Source organism: Sapajus apella, unplaced genomic scaffold, assembly GCF_009761245.1.
Source record: "Sapajus apella isolate SASKATOON/1434 unplaced genomic scaffold, GSC_monkey_1.0 scaffold56, whole genome shotgun sequence".
NCBI classification, from domain to species: domain Eukaryota; kingdom Metazoa; phylum Chordata; class Mammalia; order Primates; family Cebidae; genus Sapajus; species Sapajus apella.
Window position 1 is genome coordinate 14,573,596 of NW_022436996.1, and position 17,355 is coordinate 14,590,950.

Consider the following 17,355-nt stretch of genomic DNA (forward strand, 5'->3'; position numbering starts at 1 on the left):
CATTCTTCTATTTTGGTGGCTATACAACCCTGCTGCACAGCAGAATCACCTGGAGAACTTAGACAATTGTCTAAGTTCTAACACTAGAAATTCTGACTTAATAGAGCTGAGATTGGGTATGAAGATTGGTATTTTAAAAAATGAACCCTAGAGATTCTAATGTGTAACCAGTGCATAGAATTACTGCTTTAGACAGAGCCAGCGGAGGTAGAGGGCTCAGGTAAAGAATATGACAAGCACCACTAAGATTGTACCCATGAAGCAAAAGAGAAATGATCAGTCTCCTGTATAAAAAACCACATCAGATGAAAGGGTCAGATCAGGGTTGGAGAAGAAAAGAGGAGAGAAGAGAGACATCTAGGTCCTGTGGTCTTCTTGGGTGCTGGTCACAGAGTCCACTGTTTTGGGTAAAGATGAAGTCGAAGCTGAAGCCGCTTCCAGGCTCTTCTGAGTCCAGGGTTATCCTGAATCAGTAGAATTGAATGACTGGCAGGGTAGGCAGCCATGATGATCTGGCACAAAATATTCCACAGACTGTAGATGTCAAAGATGTTGGACAGGTAGATAAACAGAGCAACTGCATTGAAAATGTAGAGAATGAGAAAGTAGCTGGTGGCTTTGATGGCCCCCATGTGAGCCTCCATACTGGGGTCCCTGGACCCTGTGGCATTGCTTCCCATGTATAGGGTGTGTCTCTTGAGAGAGAGGATCAGCAGGGTGGCTGCCAGGATGAACATGATCAGAGGAACCACAATCCCCAGGTTATAGAAAAAAGCCAGGCTGACCACATTGGTCTCAGAGAAGTACTTTTTCTTAGTGGAGTTGAAGGAATGCATAGGGAAAGAATTGTTACAATACATAGTGCAGATGTTGATGCAGAACATGCTGTGACTGAAGGAAATAAACACGGACAGCCATAGAAGCCAGGGCATCAATCCAGAAATTCTCCACCTCAACTTGAGGAAAAGTGGGTAGGAGAAATTGGCAATCTTCACAAAGTAGAAGAAACTAAGCCAGGCAGCAAACCACAGGGTACAAAAATTTAAGAATATAAAACTTATTTTGAATGTATAATATACAGCATCTTCATAATAAAAACTTAGGAAGTTTGAGCTGATGGTAATTTCCAACATCATGAAGCTTTGGAGAGCTATTCTGGATATACACAGGAAAACCAGGATCCTGCCACTTGTGGAAACTGCCTTATTTTGAACCCATTCAGCTGCATGTATAGCTGTGATGAATCCATTTGCAATGATACCGATGAGGTATTCAGCAAGTAAAACTGCTAACAGTAAGGTGATGAGAAATGGTGACAATTTACTTTCTGGGGGATCGCAGAGTTTAGTCATCCTGAGCTGTTGCTTCTCTTTGGTGTCTGGAGGAAAATATCTCCCTAGTGTTTGGTTGGCAGATTCTTGATAACTCCCAGTATTCATGTCATAGGAGGAAGCAGTTGATGCATCATTTCCAAATTCACTCCATTTGTTTATTTCAGAATCCTTAGCTCTACATCTAGAGATGCAAATGTTGGAAGGATTTTGTTTCTAATCCTCTCCCTATTTTTGAACATGTTGGTATTCGTTCAATAATGAGGCCCAGGGAAGTGCTTGAGTACACTCTCTTTAAAAGCAGCTAACATGGTACTGAGGTCCATGTCCTTTGGTAGCTTCAGTTAATCTGAACATTGGTTGACTGAGTCATCATTTAACTTAGTTTCACCTTGTGACTGCAGAAAATGATTGAAAATAGTAACTGCTACACACACACACACACACACACACACACACACACACACGCACACAAATGCACTTTGTATTTTGTGCTAGGAAATGTTCAAGTGATTTATTTATAATTACTACATTTAAACTTCACAACAGCCTTATGAGCATGGCATGTACTTTTATTACCTCCGTTTTGCAGATGAAGAAACTGAGGCATACAGAGGTTAAATAACTTGGCCAACGTCACACAACTAGAAAGTGATAGAACTGGGATTGAAACCCAAGTCACGTGGTCCTAGAGTTCCTCTCCTTACCCACTATGTTATGCTACCTCAACCTGTGGATTCTTTTGTGTGCTTAAGACTAAATGCAGGGTTGATTCGACTGTGATATTTTTTTCCTGGTAGCCTTTTATGTCCTCACCCTTTAAAGAAAAATCAGTAAAGCAAGAAGACACTAATTTTCAAGAGATAGGACTCTCTTTTCAAAGTAAATTACTTGAGAGGTAATAAATTTAATTATACCTAAATGATCATACACAGGATCATACACACACACACACACACACACACTCTCTCTCTCTCTCTCTCTCTCTCTCTCTCTCTCTCTCTCTCACCTTTCATTTTAAGCAAAACTAGGAAAATAAGAGTTGAAGGAAAAACTCCCTAAGGTAAGCTAATGAACCTGAGAGTAAAAGCAATGCTCCAATTCATCTAATTTTGGAATATTAAGACCAAAAGAAAGGCAAAAAGTATCACTTTTATCTTAGGGAAGTTTTTTCTGATTTTAAAACATCAGCATTGGACACATAATGATAAAATGGACTTTTCATTTCAGAGTAAATTAATTTTTATGAATGTATATAACTCTGAAATAATGATGAAGTAATTCTAAGGTTGACAGGTGAGAAGTCTCAGAAAATCTCTACATTTGGTTTTTACTTAAAGCTTTTTAAAAACAAAGCAAGAACTTTTAAAAGTTTTCTGGCTTGATTAATGATTTTAGGTGAGTGGTTATGAATTTTAGCATCTCATTTGAAAATCTGTATTCCTGAACAAATATTTCCCTTGAATACAGCATAAAAGGTAACTGCTTCTCTCTGCTTGTTTCTACCCATTTGCACAAGCAGGCCTGTAGTATCTCAGGACCTTCAGTTTGGTTTTAAAGACGATTTTTTTTGCCACTGACTTTCTCCGACTTCTGCTGATCCAGGCTTCCCAGAGTGTGAGGAGAAACAGTACATGGTCCCTTAAGAGGCTGTTTCGTCCCTCCTCATTTGATTTGCTTATCCTTGTATCCCACTCCCAGCTCCTAGCCTGTGCCTGACACACAGGAGGCAGTGCATAATGCTGGGTTAATGAATGGCCTTATGAAGACCATCAGCTCAGAGAAGCTCTTTATGAGAGACATGAGGAGAAACGGCTGTTCCGCCTCTCCTCAGATTTGAAAATCTGCAGATCCTATGCCTAAATTGAGGGTCAGAGTATAAACAGTGAGGATGAGTGAGAACACAGCAGACTGTGGAGAACGTCTATGTAAGAAACACTCGTGGGCGACAGAGAGGACAAAGGAAGGGGAAGCAGAGACAGAGCAGCAGGATGAGAAAGAGCTCAGACAGGGTCTGGCTTCACAGTGTGGGGTGCTGCAGAGGCCGTGGGCAGGAGCTGGGGCCACAAACACCAAAGGCATTGCAGAAGACGTTCTGCTTGCCACAGCTTATGAAAGAGGTGCTTCCTGCAATGGAAAGTTTCATTCATGGAAATTTCCAGGGACAATCTGAGGGGGGATGAAATAACCTTTCTGGGTGAAAAGATGATCTTCTTAAAGTAACACTGTTGGACCAGTTCCTAAATGGCACATCCAATTTCCTAAATACATGTCGGATAGATTCAAGTGGGTGTTTCTAATATTAGGTTGGTGCACAAGTAATTGCAGTTTTTGTCATTACTTAAAAAGCGAAAACCACAATTGCTTGTGCACCAACCTAATAATTAAGGAAAGCTCATGAAGAAAATTCTGACCCATTAAGGACATAGGGAATAGCTTTTAAAAGTCCAGTTTATTTTGGTTATATTTTTAACTTATTATTGTGAAATAACTTTTGACATAGCGATGAGTTGTAAAGATAATACAGAGAATTTTCATACACCCTTCACTCCGCTTCCACTAATTTTTACATCTTACATAATCATGGTGCAATGATCAAAAGTAGGAAACCGGCATTGTTACAATACTATCAGCTCAACTTTTGACTTCGTTTGGATTTTTCTAGTTTTTCCACTAATGTCCTTTCTTCTGTTTCAAGAGCCAGTCCAGGACACCACGTGTAATTAATCATTGTTTCTTTCGTCTCTTTCAATTGGAAACAAATTCTTGGTCTTTTCTTTTCTTTTATGACATTGACAGTTTTGAAGAGTCCTGGTCAGGTATTTTACAGTATTCCTTGATTTAGATTTGTCTTACGTTTTCTCATAATTAGACTAGGTTAATGGATTTTGGGAAGAATACCACAGAGATGATGTGCCCCTCTGACTTCAGGGACATGTGATGTCAATGACTTTTACTGGTGATGTTAACATAATCACTTAGTTAAGGTGATATCTGACAGGTCTCTCCACCATAAAGTTACTCTTTTTTTTTCCTTTTATACTCTATCAATTATAAGTAAGTCTGGCCCCACACTCAGTGGGGGAGATGAATGAAACTTCACCTGCCAGAGGAGAACTCTTGATGAATTTGTGGACATATTTTAATTACCACCACAGAAGGATTCTGTAGGAGATACTTTGAAGCTATGCAAATATCTTGTTTTTCTTAAAACTCTTGTCCACTAATTTGAGTATTCATGAGGGCATGCTGCCTGCAGCAATTAACGTTAGGGTGGCATTATAATTTTTTGTTTTCCTCTTTCCCATCACCTTTATTAATTAGAATTCTTCTTTAAGAAAGAATTGTTCCTTCTCTCCCATTTATTTACTTCATCAAGCATTTATTTGTGTTCCTGTGCACTCGCTGATTTTTATGTTAAATTTTGTATTTCTGTCACACTCCAATACTGTTATTATTTTTTACTCAACCTGCTGAAGTTTTGGCAATTGGGAACTGTTTCAGATTGGTTCTTATGTCTTTTAAATATGACTCCATTTTTTTTTCATAAGAACTTCCTAAGTTTCTGGCAACATGGTATGTTCCAAACTCACATTTTTCCCACCCCAACATTGGAATTAACCATTTATTCAAGGAGTCTTAATTCTTTTATTGGAGAATGGCATTTGCACACCAGGATCTAGGTATTTAACTTTGTAAGAAACTACCAAACTGTTTTCTAGAGCAGTTTATGCTATTACCAGCCATGTATGAGAGTTTTCCAGTTGCTTCACATTTTTACCAGCACTCGGTATTGTCAAATGTTTTTTAAAAATTTTTAATCATTTAAAAATTTGTAGTGGTATTTCTTTGTAATTTTAATTTGCATTTCCCTAATGACTAGTGATGTTGAGCATCTGTTCATATGCTTGTTGTGATGGTTAACACTGGGTGTCAACTTGATTGGATTGAAGGATACAAAGTATTGATCCTGGGTGTGTCTATGAGGGTGTTGCCAAAGGAAATTAACATTTGAGCCAGTGGGCTGGGAAAGGCAGACCCACCCTTAATCTGGTGGGCATCATCTAATCAGCTGCCAGCAAATATGAAGCAGACAGAAAAATGTAAAAAAGAGAGACTGGCTTAGCCTCCATCTTTCTCCTGTGCTGGATGCTTCCTGCCCTGAAATACTGGACTCCGAGTTCTTCAGTTTTGGAACCTGGACTGGCTCTCCTTGCTCCTCAGCTTCCAGATGGCCTATTGTAGGACCTAGTGATGGTGTGAGTTAACACTTCATAAACTCACCTTTAAATATGCATATATAGAGATGTACACACATATGTATATATGTATGACATATCCTTCCAGTCTCTTAATGTTTTTCACAGAATACAAGTTTTAAATTTTGGTAAAATTCAATTTATCAATTTTTCTTTTGTGGATTGTGCTTTTGGTATTTGGTCATAAAAATGTGCCAGACCCAAAGCTATACATGTTTTCTTTGAGAAGTTATATAATTTTAGCTTTCATATTTATGTTGATGATCTATTTAGAATTAATTTTTGTGTAAGATATGAGGAATGTGTCCAGATTGGGTGTTTTTAATTTTTAGTATATGAATATCCAATTGTTCCACAACATTTGTTGTCAAAAGCATCCTTTCTCCATTACATTGACTTGCATCTCTTGTCAAGTATCAGTTGACTATGTTTGTGTGGGTCTATCTCTCCACTGTCTCTTCTGTTTTATCTATCTATCTATCTATCCATCCTTTTGTAAAAAACACACCATTTAATTATTGTAATGTTATAATAAGTCTTGAAGTCAGTGTGAATCCTCCAATTTGCTTCATGCTTTTCAGAGTTGTTTTGCTGTGAGTGGAGCCTCTGGAAAAATGAGCAAATTCTTTTCAGCAATAACTGTGGTTAATTTTAAGATTGTTTTTCTTTAATTTTCTACAGTTTTTCTACTATGAATGTAGTTTGGACTTTATTATTATTATTATTTAATATGTTTTGCTTGGCATTCAGAAGGGGCTCTAGATATAACATTGTCTATATTTTTTTAAATGGAAAAACTTTCAGTAATTGTATCTTTTTCCTTCTTTTTTCTTTTTCGACATGGAGTCTTGCTCTGTTACCCAGGCTGGAGTGCAGTGGTGAGATCTCTGCTCACTGAAAACTCTGCCTCCTGGGTTCAACTGATTCTCTTGCCTCAGCCCCAGCCTCCCAAGTAGCTGGGATTACAGGTGCACGCCCATGCCTGGCTAATTTTTGTATTTTTAGTAGAAACAGTGTTTTACCATGTTGACCAATCTGGTCTCAAACTCCTGACCTCAAGTGATCCACTCACCTTGGCCTCCCAAAGTGTTGGGCGTGAGCCACTGCACCTGGCGCAGCAGTTATATCTTTACATACTGCTTCTCAGACTTTTCTTCCATTCTCTTTACCTGGAATTACAGTTAGACTCAGTTTTTCTTAACTGTTTTTGCAAGTTTTTAATATTTTTGTCTCTGTATTTTATATTCTGAAGGTACCCATGTAATTTACCATGCAAATGAAATACTTTTGAGAGTAAAAAGAGTGCAAGAATAATTAAAATTATATAATTATTTAAAATACACATTTATTGGCTAAAATTGCTTTTATTACTTGTTGGTAGTCTGATAAAGTAGATCTATTCTAAAAGCATTCTATAAAAACTTTCTAAAAACTATATATCCTGCCCTCTAAAGCAAAAAAAAAAAAAAAAAAGAACTTCTTTGTATTCACTGAACATTAAAAATAAGTAGACAATATTTTTATTATATATTAATGTATTTTTAAATTTAAAATTAAAAAGAACATTTTAAACAGGGTTTTGCTCTGTGCCTAGGCTGGAGTGCAGTGGCGTGATCTTGGCTCACTACAACCATCACCTCTTGGGATCAAGTGGCTCTCCCACCTCAGCCCGGTAACTGGCACTACAGGCGTACATCAGCATGCCCGGCTAATTTCTGTATTTTTTATAGGAATGAGGTCTCCCTATGTTACCCAGGCTGGTCTCAAACTCCTGGGCTCAAGCAGTCTTTCTGCCTTGGCTTCCCAAAGTACTGAGATTACAGGAATAAGTCACCATGCCTGGCCTTTATTAATGTACTTTAATGAGCTTTTTAGTTATATTTATTTCTGATACCATGTCATTGATATTTTTTCTGAATAATGTATTTTTAAAAAATACCTGTTTTGATTGCTCTTATTTTTATGAAATTGCCTACAGTATTCCTTTAAGTTGCATTTTATGGTTAACACATTTGAAATTATTGACACCTCAATGGACTCTTCTCTGATATTGAGAAAATAGTTCTTTATAGGTTGAGATAACTAGTGTGTGCTAAGTTTAAGTTCTGCTACGTGGAGGCTATTCTCAATTGTAACTTTTTAAAAACTGAATTATGTAAATATTTTAGCTTCCATTCAGAAAACCTTTCTTTAAAATATTTTATGACAAAAATAATCAAATATATTTTCTCTATTAGTGATTCCTTTAAATGTTTTGCCAGATCGAAATTGTGCAAAGCCTAGTCTTCAATTTAACTTTATTATAACAGAATATCTATTTATCCAATCAAAAATAGTAACTACACCCAAATGTTCTTTCCAGAAAAATGAGATATTCTAGCATAATTTTTAAATTTTTAAATTTATCTTCTCCATCACTGAGCATGCATGGCTTAATTTGTTTAGTTTCTTTCTTACTTCTATAGGGATAAATGTTATTATTCAGTGTCTTCCCATTTGTAAGTTGTGTTTTAATCATTGTGATTTTCTCAAAGCTTTAAAACCTGAAGCATTTTTGCTCCATTTGTTTAATACTTTGATTATATATTTCCCCCTAATTTTCCACAAAAGCAATCAAAATTTAGAGAAATTGTTTATGGAAACATTCAATATAATTGTAAGAAATTTTGGTTCATTTACAAAGTACTTCTTCAAAGACTCAAAACATATGTAAAGAATGATTGATGAGAGGGAGCAAAAAGAGAGAATGCATGTATTGCTATGCTGAAGTGTTTTTAGTATTCAAGATGAAATTCATCATATAAGCTTAGTAGGTCAGTTATTCTGTCTACATAAAAAAGTTTGCAAAGTTTATCAATTATAGCTTGTGTTTTGATTGATAAAGTATCTCTGATTGCTTGAATATTTTTATTTATGTTTGTACCACAAAAGATTTCAATTGTTTTTATATTTCACAGATTTCTTAATTTAGTAAGACCCTAAGTTTTTACTGTGACACTGTGCCCCACTAAAACTTGTGTTTGTAACTAACTGCAAAACAAATAATTTAAAATTTTACTTTTTAAATGAGTTTCAATAGTACATACTAAAAGGTCAGATATTTCATCTTTAACAGAAATAACTTTTTTTTTTTTTTTTGAGACAGAGCCTCACTCTGTCACCCAGCCTGGAGTGCAGTGGCACAATCTTGGCCCACTGCAGCCTCCGCCTCCCAGGTTCAAGTGATTTTCCTGCCTCGGCCTCCTGAGTAGCTGGGATTACAGGTGTGTACCACCACACCCAGCTAATTGTATTTTTAGTAAAGGTGGGATGTCACCATGTTGGTGAGGCTGGTCTTGAACACTTGACCTCAGGTGATCCACCTGCCTTGGCCTCCTAAAATGTTGAGATTACAGGCGTGAGCCACTGCACTTGGTTAGAAAGAACTTTTTTTTTTTTCCTTTGGGACGGAGTTTCGCTCTTGTTACCCAGGCTGGAGTGCAATGGCGCGATCTCGGCTCACCGCAATCTCCACCTCCTGGGTTCAGGCAATTCTCCTGCCTCACCCTCCTGAGTAGCTGGGATTACAGGCATGCGTCACCATGCCCAGCTAATTTTTTGTACTTTTAGTAGAGACGGGGTTTCACCCTGTTGACCAGGATGGTCTCGATCTCTTGACCTCGTGATCCACCTGCCTCGGCCTCCCAAAGTGCTGGGATTACAGGCTTGAGCCACCGTGCCCGGCCAGAAAGAACTTTTAAAAGCTTTACTTTTACTTCGTGTGTTGGATGAACACAATCTAACCATTATTTGAATTAACTCATTTTTCTATTTGAAAGACTGGTAAAATTGATATAAAATTGACATCATGTAATTGGGAATTTTTTCTTCTACTGATGGATTAACATATTAGTAGGTTTCAGTTCCTTTTTTGTACAGGCACAAAAAAATCTTGGAATTAAAAATGTATACCTTGGAATTATATTTCTTTCTTTCCCATTTAGAAGTCTTTTATTTCTTGCCTAATTGCTCCATCTAGGACTTTCAATACTATGTTTAAAGAAGTGGTAAAGTGTACATCTTTGTCTTGTTCCTGATCTTAGAGAGAAAGCTTTTAGTTTTCCATCATTGAGGATGATGTTAGTTGTGGGCTTGTCATATATGGACCAGAGGGGAGGGGAGGGAGGGGGTGGGCATCAGGAAACAGAAGGAAGCGAGGGGGACTCCCCTCTCAATAGCCATTATGATAGATGGTAAATGTCAACAAACATATTGTGCAAGTTACATGTTCATCATTAACTTCCTTGAAAAATGAAAATTCACTAGTTAATTTTCATTATCATACATTTTGTTTTCTGGAGCTCATTATGCCAAAAACTTGATTGAAAAAAAAAAGTCAAATAATAAAATAAGTAGTTGTAGACTTACGCCTTACAAAAAATGACAAATTATCATCACAGGAACAGTCAGACCTCTCTTTATATCTGTTCTGTGATGGGACTGCTCAACCTCTATTTCCTACTTACTTTTCCTGTACAGCTAAGCTATAATTTCTCATTTTCCCCCACTGTTCTCTTCAATTAGTGGTCTGAAGGTTTCATGGAGTTCTCAGGTCATAGCAAGAGCCATGACAGGGCTGCTGAGTGGGACTGGCCCTGGCAGCAACGTTGTTTACTTTCGCATTACCATCTATGGCTGCAGTGAGATGGCTATCCTGAGCCACTTGCTTAGGAGTGAACTTTATTTTTGCAGCAAGTTCCCTGGATAGTGTCCTTCAAAAAGAGGTTTTAGCGTCCTTCTGTTCATAGAAACTATAGGGAACATCCAGCTGGGTTTTTAGGGGAGTAGCTCATATACTACTAGAAAAGACCTTGGCAGAAGTTGGAATACAAAATGAAAGTGCTAAATCCTTCCTGTCATATTTTAACGGAGCAGACTAAAAATTAAAGTTAGAGGACAAATGCTAAATCTAGAGAGGGCATTGGAGCAAAAGGCATAGACTAATATACTTATGGGAAATTTCTCTGGCTCTAACAAAATTCTTTAACATTTTATTCTAATTTACAACCGTGTTCTTTATTGGGTCCATTTCACAGTTTATTCCTTTTATTTGTGTCTTTAAAACCTTCAGTGAATATCTTTTTCCCTTGCAAAATTTCCAATTGGTTATTTTTCCTGTTTATTTATTTTTATTTCTGCCCCTTTGAAAAATGTCTGCCTCTTTTAAGATTATACTATTAGTTTAACAGTAGCTCAGCATTAGGTTTCTATGTTGTGTCTTACAGTTTGGGTCTGGTGTTTCATCTTGAACCAGGGAGCCTCTCCGTTCTCCACAGTCACCCTCCTGTCTAGCAGTTTCACCGTGTTTCAGACCCTTCTTCCCGGTGCTGCGGTTTTCCAGTGAAGAGCCAGGGTTCTTGCCTAGGGCTGATATTGTTGGTATTGCAGATACTTTGTTTCTGTGAGTTGCAGCTCTTTCAGGTGTGTACATTTTTGATAAACACTTGACTCCTGCTTATATGTAGTTTTCTTTCAAAATGATGTCTTTTCATTTCTGACCCTAACACAAGACTAAAATTATAATGGGTTTTATAAAATTTTGATTTTCTTGCCAAGGACCATAAAAATGTGACCTTAGCTGAAATGCCTACACCAAAAGAAACATATCAAATGTCTTGTAACCATGTATTGCCGCTGATACCTGATTTGATGCAATAGTTTTCCTTTTCTTCTCTTCCTTCCTGGAGGAGTTGCTGTTGGGGCTCCGCTGTCTTTCCTTAGTAACCATCATTCTTGAACATGCCGAAACTTATTTTAGCTTGGGTTCCTCCAGGGACAGACTTTAAGCCCAAGATTTGAATAGAAGTATTTTTCAGTTTTTAGTTTTCTTTTTTAATACTCAGGGCAATATGATTTTAAAAAAATAAAGGTACATTATTAGGCCAGTTACCACAGTGGAACACTGAAGCTTCATCTTGAGGGGAATCTCTGGCAAGTGCTGTGAAATGTGTGACTCATAGTTCCCACACCTCAGAGGCAGAAAAGCCTGAGTTCATCCATATCAATTTTCCCATCCTTGGTTGAGGGCTATTCTTCAGGGTTTGTAGTGGCCCCATCCCCACCTACCATTCTAGTCTGCCGTTTGTGGGCAAAATGACCTTTCCTATCTCTGGTAGAAGTCTACCAGCACAGAGAGGCAGATACGGCAGGTTGAAATTGCTCAGAGGGCACAGGGATGGTAGTGTTCGAGGGATGGACAAGGGACTAACAATAGCTCTGACCTTATTTGCACACCTGTAACTCCAACCTTGGGGAATCTCTTGGAGTGCAAGACCATAGTTCTATCTTTGTTTCTATGAGATTGATATTTTAGTTACCTCCTGTAAGTGGACTCTTGCAGTGTTTGTTCTTCTGTGCCTGGCTTATTTCATTTAGTAAAATATTCTCCTGGTTCCGGGTTCATTCATGTTTTTGCATATGATAGTATTTCCTTCTTTATTTTTTTTGTTTTGTTGTTTTGCTTTTTGGAGATGGAATCTAACTCTGTCACCCGGGCTGGCGCGCAGTGGCATGATCTCGGCTCACTGCAACCACTGACTCCCGGGTTCAAGCAATTCTCCTGCTTCAGCCTCCAAAGTGGCTGGGATTACAGGTGTGCACCACCATGCCCAGCTAATTTTTTGTATTTTTAGTAGAGATGAAGTCTCTCCATATTGGCCAGCCTTGTCTTGAACTCCCGACCTCAGGTGATCTACCCATCTCAGCCTCCCAGAGTGCTGTAATTACAGGCATAAACCACCGTGCCTGGCCACTATTTCCTTCCTTTTTTAAGGCTGAGTAATATCCCATATGATATTCTTTATATATTTATATATATGAACATTGCATAATATTCTATATATATAAATTTATGACAAATAAAGAAATTGTTGAGAGTTTTATCATAATTTCTTTACCCATTTGTCCATTGGTTGTTTCTATATCCTAACTATTGTAAATAATCCTGTAGTGAACATGAAGTGCAGGTATCTCTTCAAGATTTTGATTTCACTTTTTTGGATACATATGCAGAAATGAGATTGCTGGATCATATGGTAGTTCTATTTTTATTTTAAGGAAGCTTCATGCTGTTTTTCATCTTTACAAATTTTACATTCTTACCAATAGTGTATAACATTCCAATATTACCTCCTCCCCCGCAGCACTTACCTTCCATTTTTTTTTATAATAGCCACTATCACAGATGTGAAATGCCATCTCATTGTGGTTTTGATTTGCATTTCCCTGATGATTAGTTATGTTGAACACCTTTTTATATGCCTGTTAGCCATTCGTATGTCTCCTTTGGAGAAATAGCAATTCAAATATTTTCTTCATTTGTAATTATTATTTGTTTATTTACTTACTGCTATTGAGATGTAGGAGTTTTTTATTTTTATTTTTGGATATTAAACCCTTATCAGACATATGATTTGCAACTACTTTATCCCATCCCACAGGTCGCCTTTCACTTCTATTGACTGTTTCCTTTGCTGTGCAGAAGTTTATAGTTTGATAGAAACCCTCAACAAACTGGGTACAGGAGAATTTTTCCTCAACATAATGAAGGTCATATATGACAAACCAGCAGCTACTATTATACACGGGGGTGAAAAACAGAGAACCTTTCCTCTAAGATCAACATGAGTTTTGTGTCCCCAGCCAAATCTCATGTTGAATTAGAGGAGGAACCTGGTGGGAGGTGACTGGACTATGGGTGGGGATCTCTCCCTTGCTGTTCTCCTGATAGTGAGTGAGTTCTCATGAGATCTGATGGCTTAAAGTGTATAGCACTTCTCCCCTCACTGTTTCTCCTGCCACCATAAGAAGAAGGTCCTTGCTTCCCCTTTTCCTTCTGCCATGATTGTAAGTTTCCTGAGACCCACTCCAGCCAAGTCGTTTTCTGTTAAGCCTGCAGAACAGTGAGCCAATTAAACATATTTTCTTCATAAATTACTCAGTCTCAGATAGTTCTCTACAGCAATGTGAAAATGGACTAATACAGTACTGGAAGTTCTAACCACATCAATTAGGCAAGAAAAAGAAATACAAGGCATTTAAATCAAATCACAAGGCATTCAAATGAAATCAGAAAGGAAGAAGTAAAAGTATTTTTTTCATAGGTGACATGATACCATATGTAGAAAATCCCAAAGACACTACCAAAAAACTTAGAATGAATAAATTCATTAAACTTACAGGATACAAAATTGACGTATGAAAATTTGTTGAGTTTTTATATACTAACAATGAACCATCTGAAAAGGAAATTAAGAAAACAAGTCCACTTACAAAAGCATCAAAGGTAGTAAAATAGAAATAAACCAAACCAAGAAGGCAAAGGATATATATACACACATTAAAACATTGATGAATAAAACTAAAGAAGATACAAATAAATGGAAAAATATCCTGTGTTCATGGATTGGAAAGCTTAATGTTGTGAAAATATCCATACCATCCAAAGCAATATATGGATTCAATGCTATCCTCATTCAATCCCAATGGCACTTTTAATAAAAATAGAGAAATGATCTAAAAATTTATATGAAACCACAAAAGACCCCAAATAGCCAAAGTGCTCTTGAGAAAGAACAAAGTTGGAGGCATCATACTTTGTGATTTCAAAATATATTACAAAGCTACAGTAATTTAAACAATATGATATTGACATAAACACATACACATAGACCAATGTAACAGGATAGAGAACCCAGAAATAAACCTACTCATGTATGGTCAACTGATCTTTGACATGGATACCAAGTATACATAATGGATAAAGGATACTCTCTTCAACACATTGTGTTGTGAAAATTGAATATTCACATGCAAAAGAATAAAGCTGAAATATTATCTTACAGCATACACAAAAACAAACTCAAAGTAGGTTAAAATAGATTGAAGATTTAAACATAAGACTTGAAACTATAGAACTCCTAGAAGAAAACACAGGGAAAATACTTCTCCATATTGGGATTAACAATGATTTCTTAGATATGACAACAAAAGCACAGCAACAAACATGAAAATAGGCAAGCAAGAGTATATCAAACTAAAAAACTTTAACTTTGGATAGGTTGGAATGGGGTATTGGTAGTGTTTTATTAATACATGGATACTTATAATTAAAGATAATTATAAAGATTGAGACATTGTTTGACTGCTGTGAGTGGTCATGGAAACCCAGAAGAAATGACAGAGTCAGGTAAGTCAATGTTCAACTCAAAATACAGTTTTAATGTCAGAAGGTCTTCAACCAGTTTAAAAAGTTTCTCATCTCTTGCAATATTCAGTACACCTACAGAAAATGAGGGATGCTGAAAATCAGGCCTAAGATTTCATTATAATGGTGGCAGATTTTAAAAGGATTGAATTTACAGCCTTGGCAAAGATTCCTGTGACAAAGTTAGAACTCTTGTGAGGACTAAACGTATTCTAGGGCTTGGGACTGGGAAATTTGGATAGACACACATAAGAACATTGAATCCCCAGGTTCCCTGAACCTTTGAAGTTTGCTAGAAAAAAGCAAACTTCGTTTGCATAGAGATCATGCACAGATCTCATCTGAGATAATGTTTTGCTTTGTTCTTGAAATTTGCCCATGTTTCAACTCATTGATTTCAAAGAATCATTAGGGCCAAGTATCAGTGTGGTCCAAGAAAGGATGGACCGTCTCTGTAATGGAAAGGAAAAGATTACTCACCAAAGTGCTGGCTAACTTTTATCAACAGGAATGAGGTGAACATGCCTGGGAATGGATTTTGACTATTTTGAGTCACAGAAAACATGATATAAGATTAATTGGAAAGAATTTGTTGACACAGAGGTTGTATTAGTTATCTATTGCTGCATAATAAATTACCACAAATGTAGTGTCTTAAAAACATGCACACACATTTATTATCTTCAGTTTCTGGGGTCAGGAATTTTGGGCAGAGTTTAACTGGGTCCGCTGCTTCAGCATCTTTCACAAGCTATAATCCAGGTGTTAGCCAGGGATGTGCTCTTGCTGAAGGCTTAATTATGGAATGGCGTGTTCCCAAGCTCACATGGTTGTTGGCAGCATTCAGTTCCCTGTGGGTTTTGGACTGAGGGCCTTAGTTCCTTGCTAGCTGTTGGTCAAAGGCCACCTTCAATTTCTTGCCATCTGGGTCTTCTCAGAATGGCAGCTTGCTTCATCAAACCTAGCAAGGGAGAGAGTCTATGAGAAAGCAAAAGTAACCATCTTATGTAATCACATAAGAACATTTCATCATTTTTGCCGAATTCTATCAGTTGGAAGCAAGCAAGTCATATTAATAGTTTCAGGCTACTCTCAAGAAGGAGATTACAGAGTGGCATGAACACCAGGAGGCAGAGATCATTAGGAATCTTGGAAGCTGCTGACCACAGAGACACTCTCCCTTTGTCCACGATTTAAGTTCTTGACAAAGGATGCCTGGAGCCCCTTTGATATTCCTGTGGAGTGACTTTATGAAGTTTGGAAATATTGTGAACTAAGGAAAATTATGTGGAGAGGCTCAAACTGTTTTGTCAGAGTACTAAGGAAGGATTCAAGATAATGAGGTGTGCAAGTAAGAATGGATGTATTATATAAGGCCAGAAAACCAACCGGGTGGCTCTATTACCTGAGAGATCCCAGATTATGTAGACTTCAGTAGTTCAGCTAGGAATGTACTGGTGAGCGAGCCCCTGGAATTGCTGAGAATTTTGGCGGTCACTGTCCTGTTTAGGTCAGAGTTGGGCAGGCAATGCCTCTCTGAAGTAGGGTTCCTATGCATCAATGGGGATTATAGGATACAGAGCCAGTGGAGGCCTACTATTGCCACTACAGTGTTAGAGGCAAAAGGGGGGCATAGTTACCATGACAGCAATTACAAAAGAGCCAAAATAGGCAGCAGTCACAAAATAGGCAAAAACTGCAAAACAGCAAAAACAAGCGAAAATTACAATCTGAAGGTCTTGGCCCACAGGGATATTTGGTGATGGCTAATAGACCATGATGTTCCTAGGAGAAATGTAAATGGAAAGGCAATAATGAAATGTATGACTTAAATATACAAAAGATTCAAGATTGATTGAGCAGAAAGCTGATATTGGCAAATATAGAGAAAAGTCACAATTTTTCACCTACTTTCCAGACCAGAGTTAGTTTTCAGAAGCATGATCTATTATTTATTTATTAGATGGAGTCTCACTCTGTTGCCCAGACTGGAGTGCAGTCGCATGATCTCGGCTCACTGCAATCTCTGCCTCCTGGGTCCAAGTGATTCTCCTGCAATAGCCTCCCAAGTAGCTGGGATTACAGGCATGTGCCACCACACCCTGGCTAACTTTTGTCTTTTTAGTAGAGACAGGGTTTCACCATGTTGGCCAGCCTGGTCTTGAACTCCTGACCTTTGTGATCCACCTGCCTCGGCCTCCCAAAGTGCTGGGATTACAGGCATGAGCCACTGTGCCCTACCACATGGGGTATTTATTAAAGGGGAGACCATGGAGTAACACAGCATATGTTTATAGTACGTGAAAAGACTCCTTTTATCTTTCTCCAAAGAGACTTATGGCCATTTACTAGGAAAACTGCATCTGGGAATGAGACACTCCCAATTGTGTGTGTGTGTGTGTGTGTGTGTGTGTGTGTGTGTGTGTGTGTGTGAGAGAGAGAGAGAGAGAGAGAGAGAGAGAGAGAGAGAGATATTAGATATGGTTCTCAGCTGACACCAAAATTTCATTAAGGCCTCAAT

General features: G+C 37.7%; 1 protein-coding gene across 1 annotated transcript; it reads right to left on the reverse strand.

The window, feature by feature from the left end:
* Nucleotides 1-386: 386 nt before the first annotated feature.
* TAS2R39 (taste 2 receptor member 39) lies at nt 387-1,439 on the reverse strand. The gene has a single exon (XM_032245214.1). It carries the CDS (start codon nt 1,437-1,439, stop codon nt 387-389), a length of 1,053 nt encoding a protein of 350 aa, XP_032101105.1.
* Nucleotides 1,440-17,355: the final 15,916 nt, after the last annotated feature.

What these genes read in the sequence shown, in the direction of transcription:
- TAS2R39 (XM_032245214.1), bottom strand. Translation starts at nt 1,439, where the DNA reads ATGAATACTGGGAGTTATCAAGAATCTGCCAACCAAACACTAGGGAGA.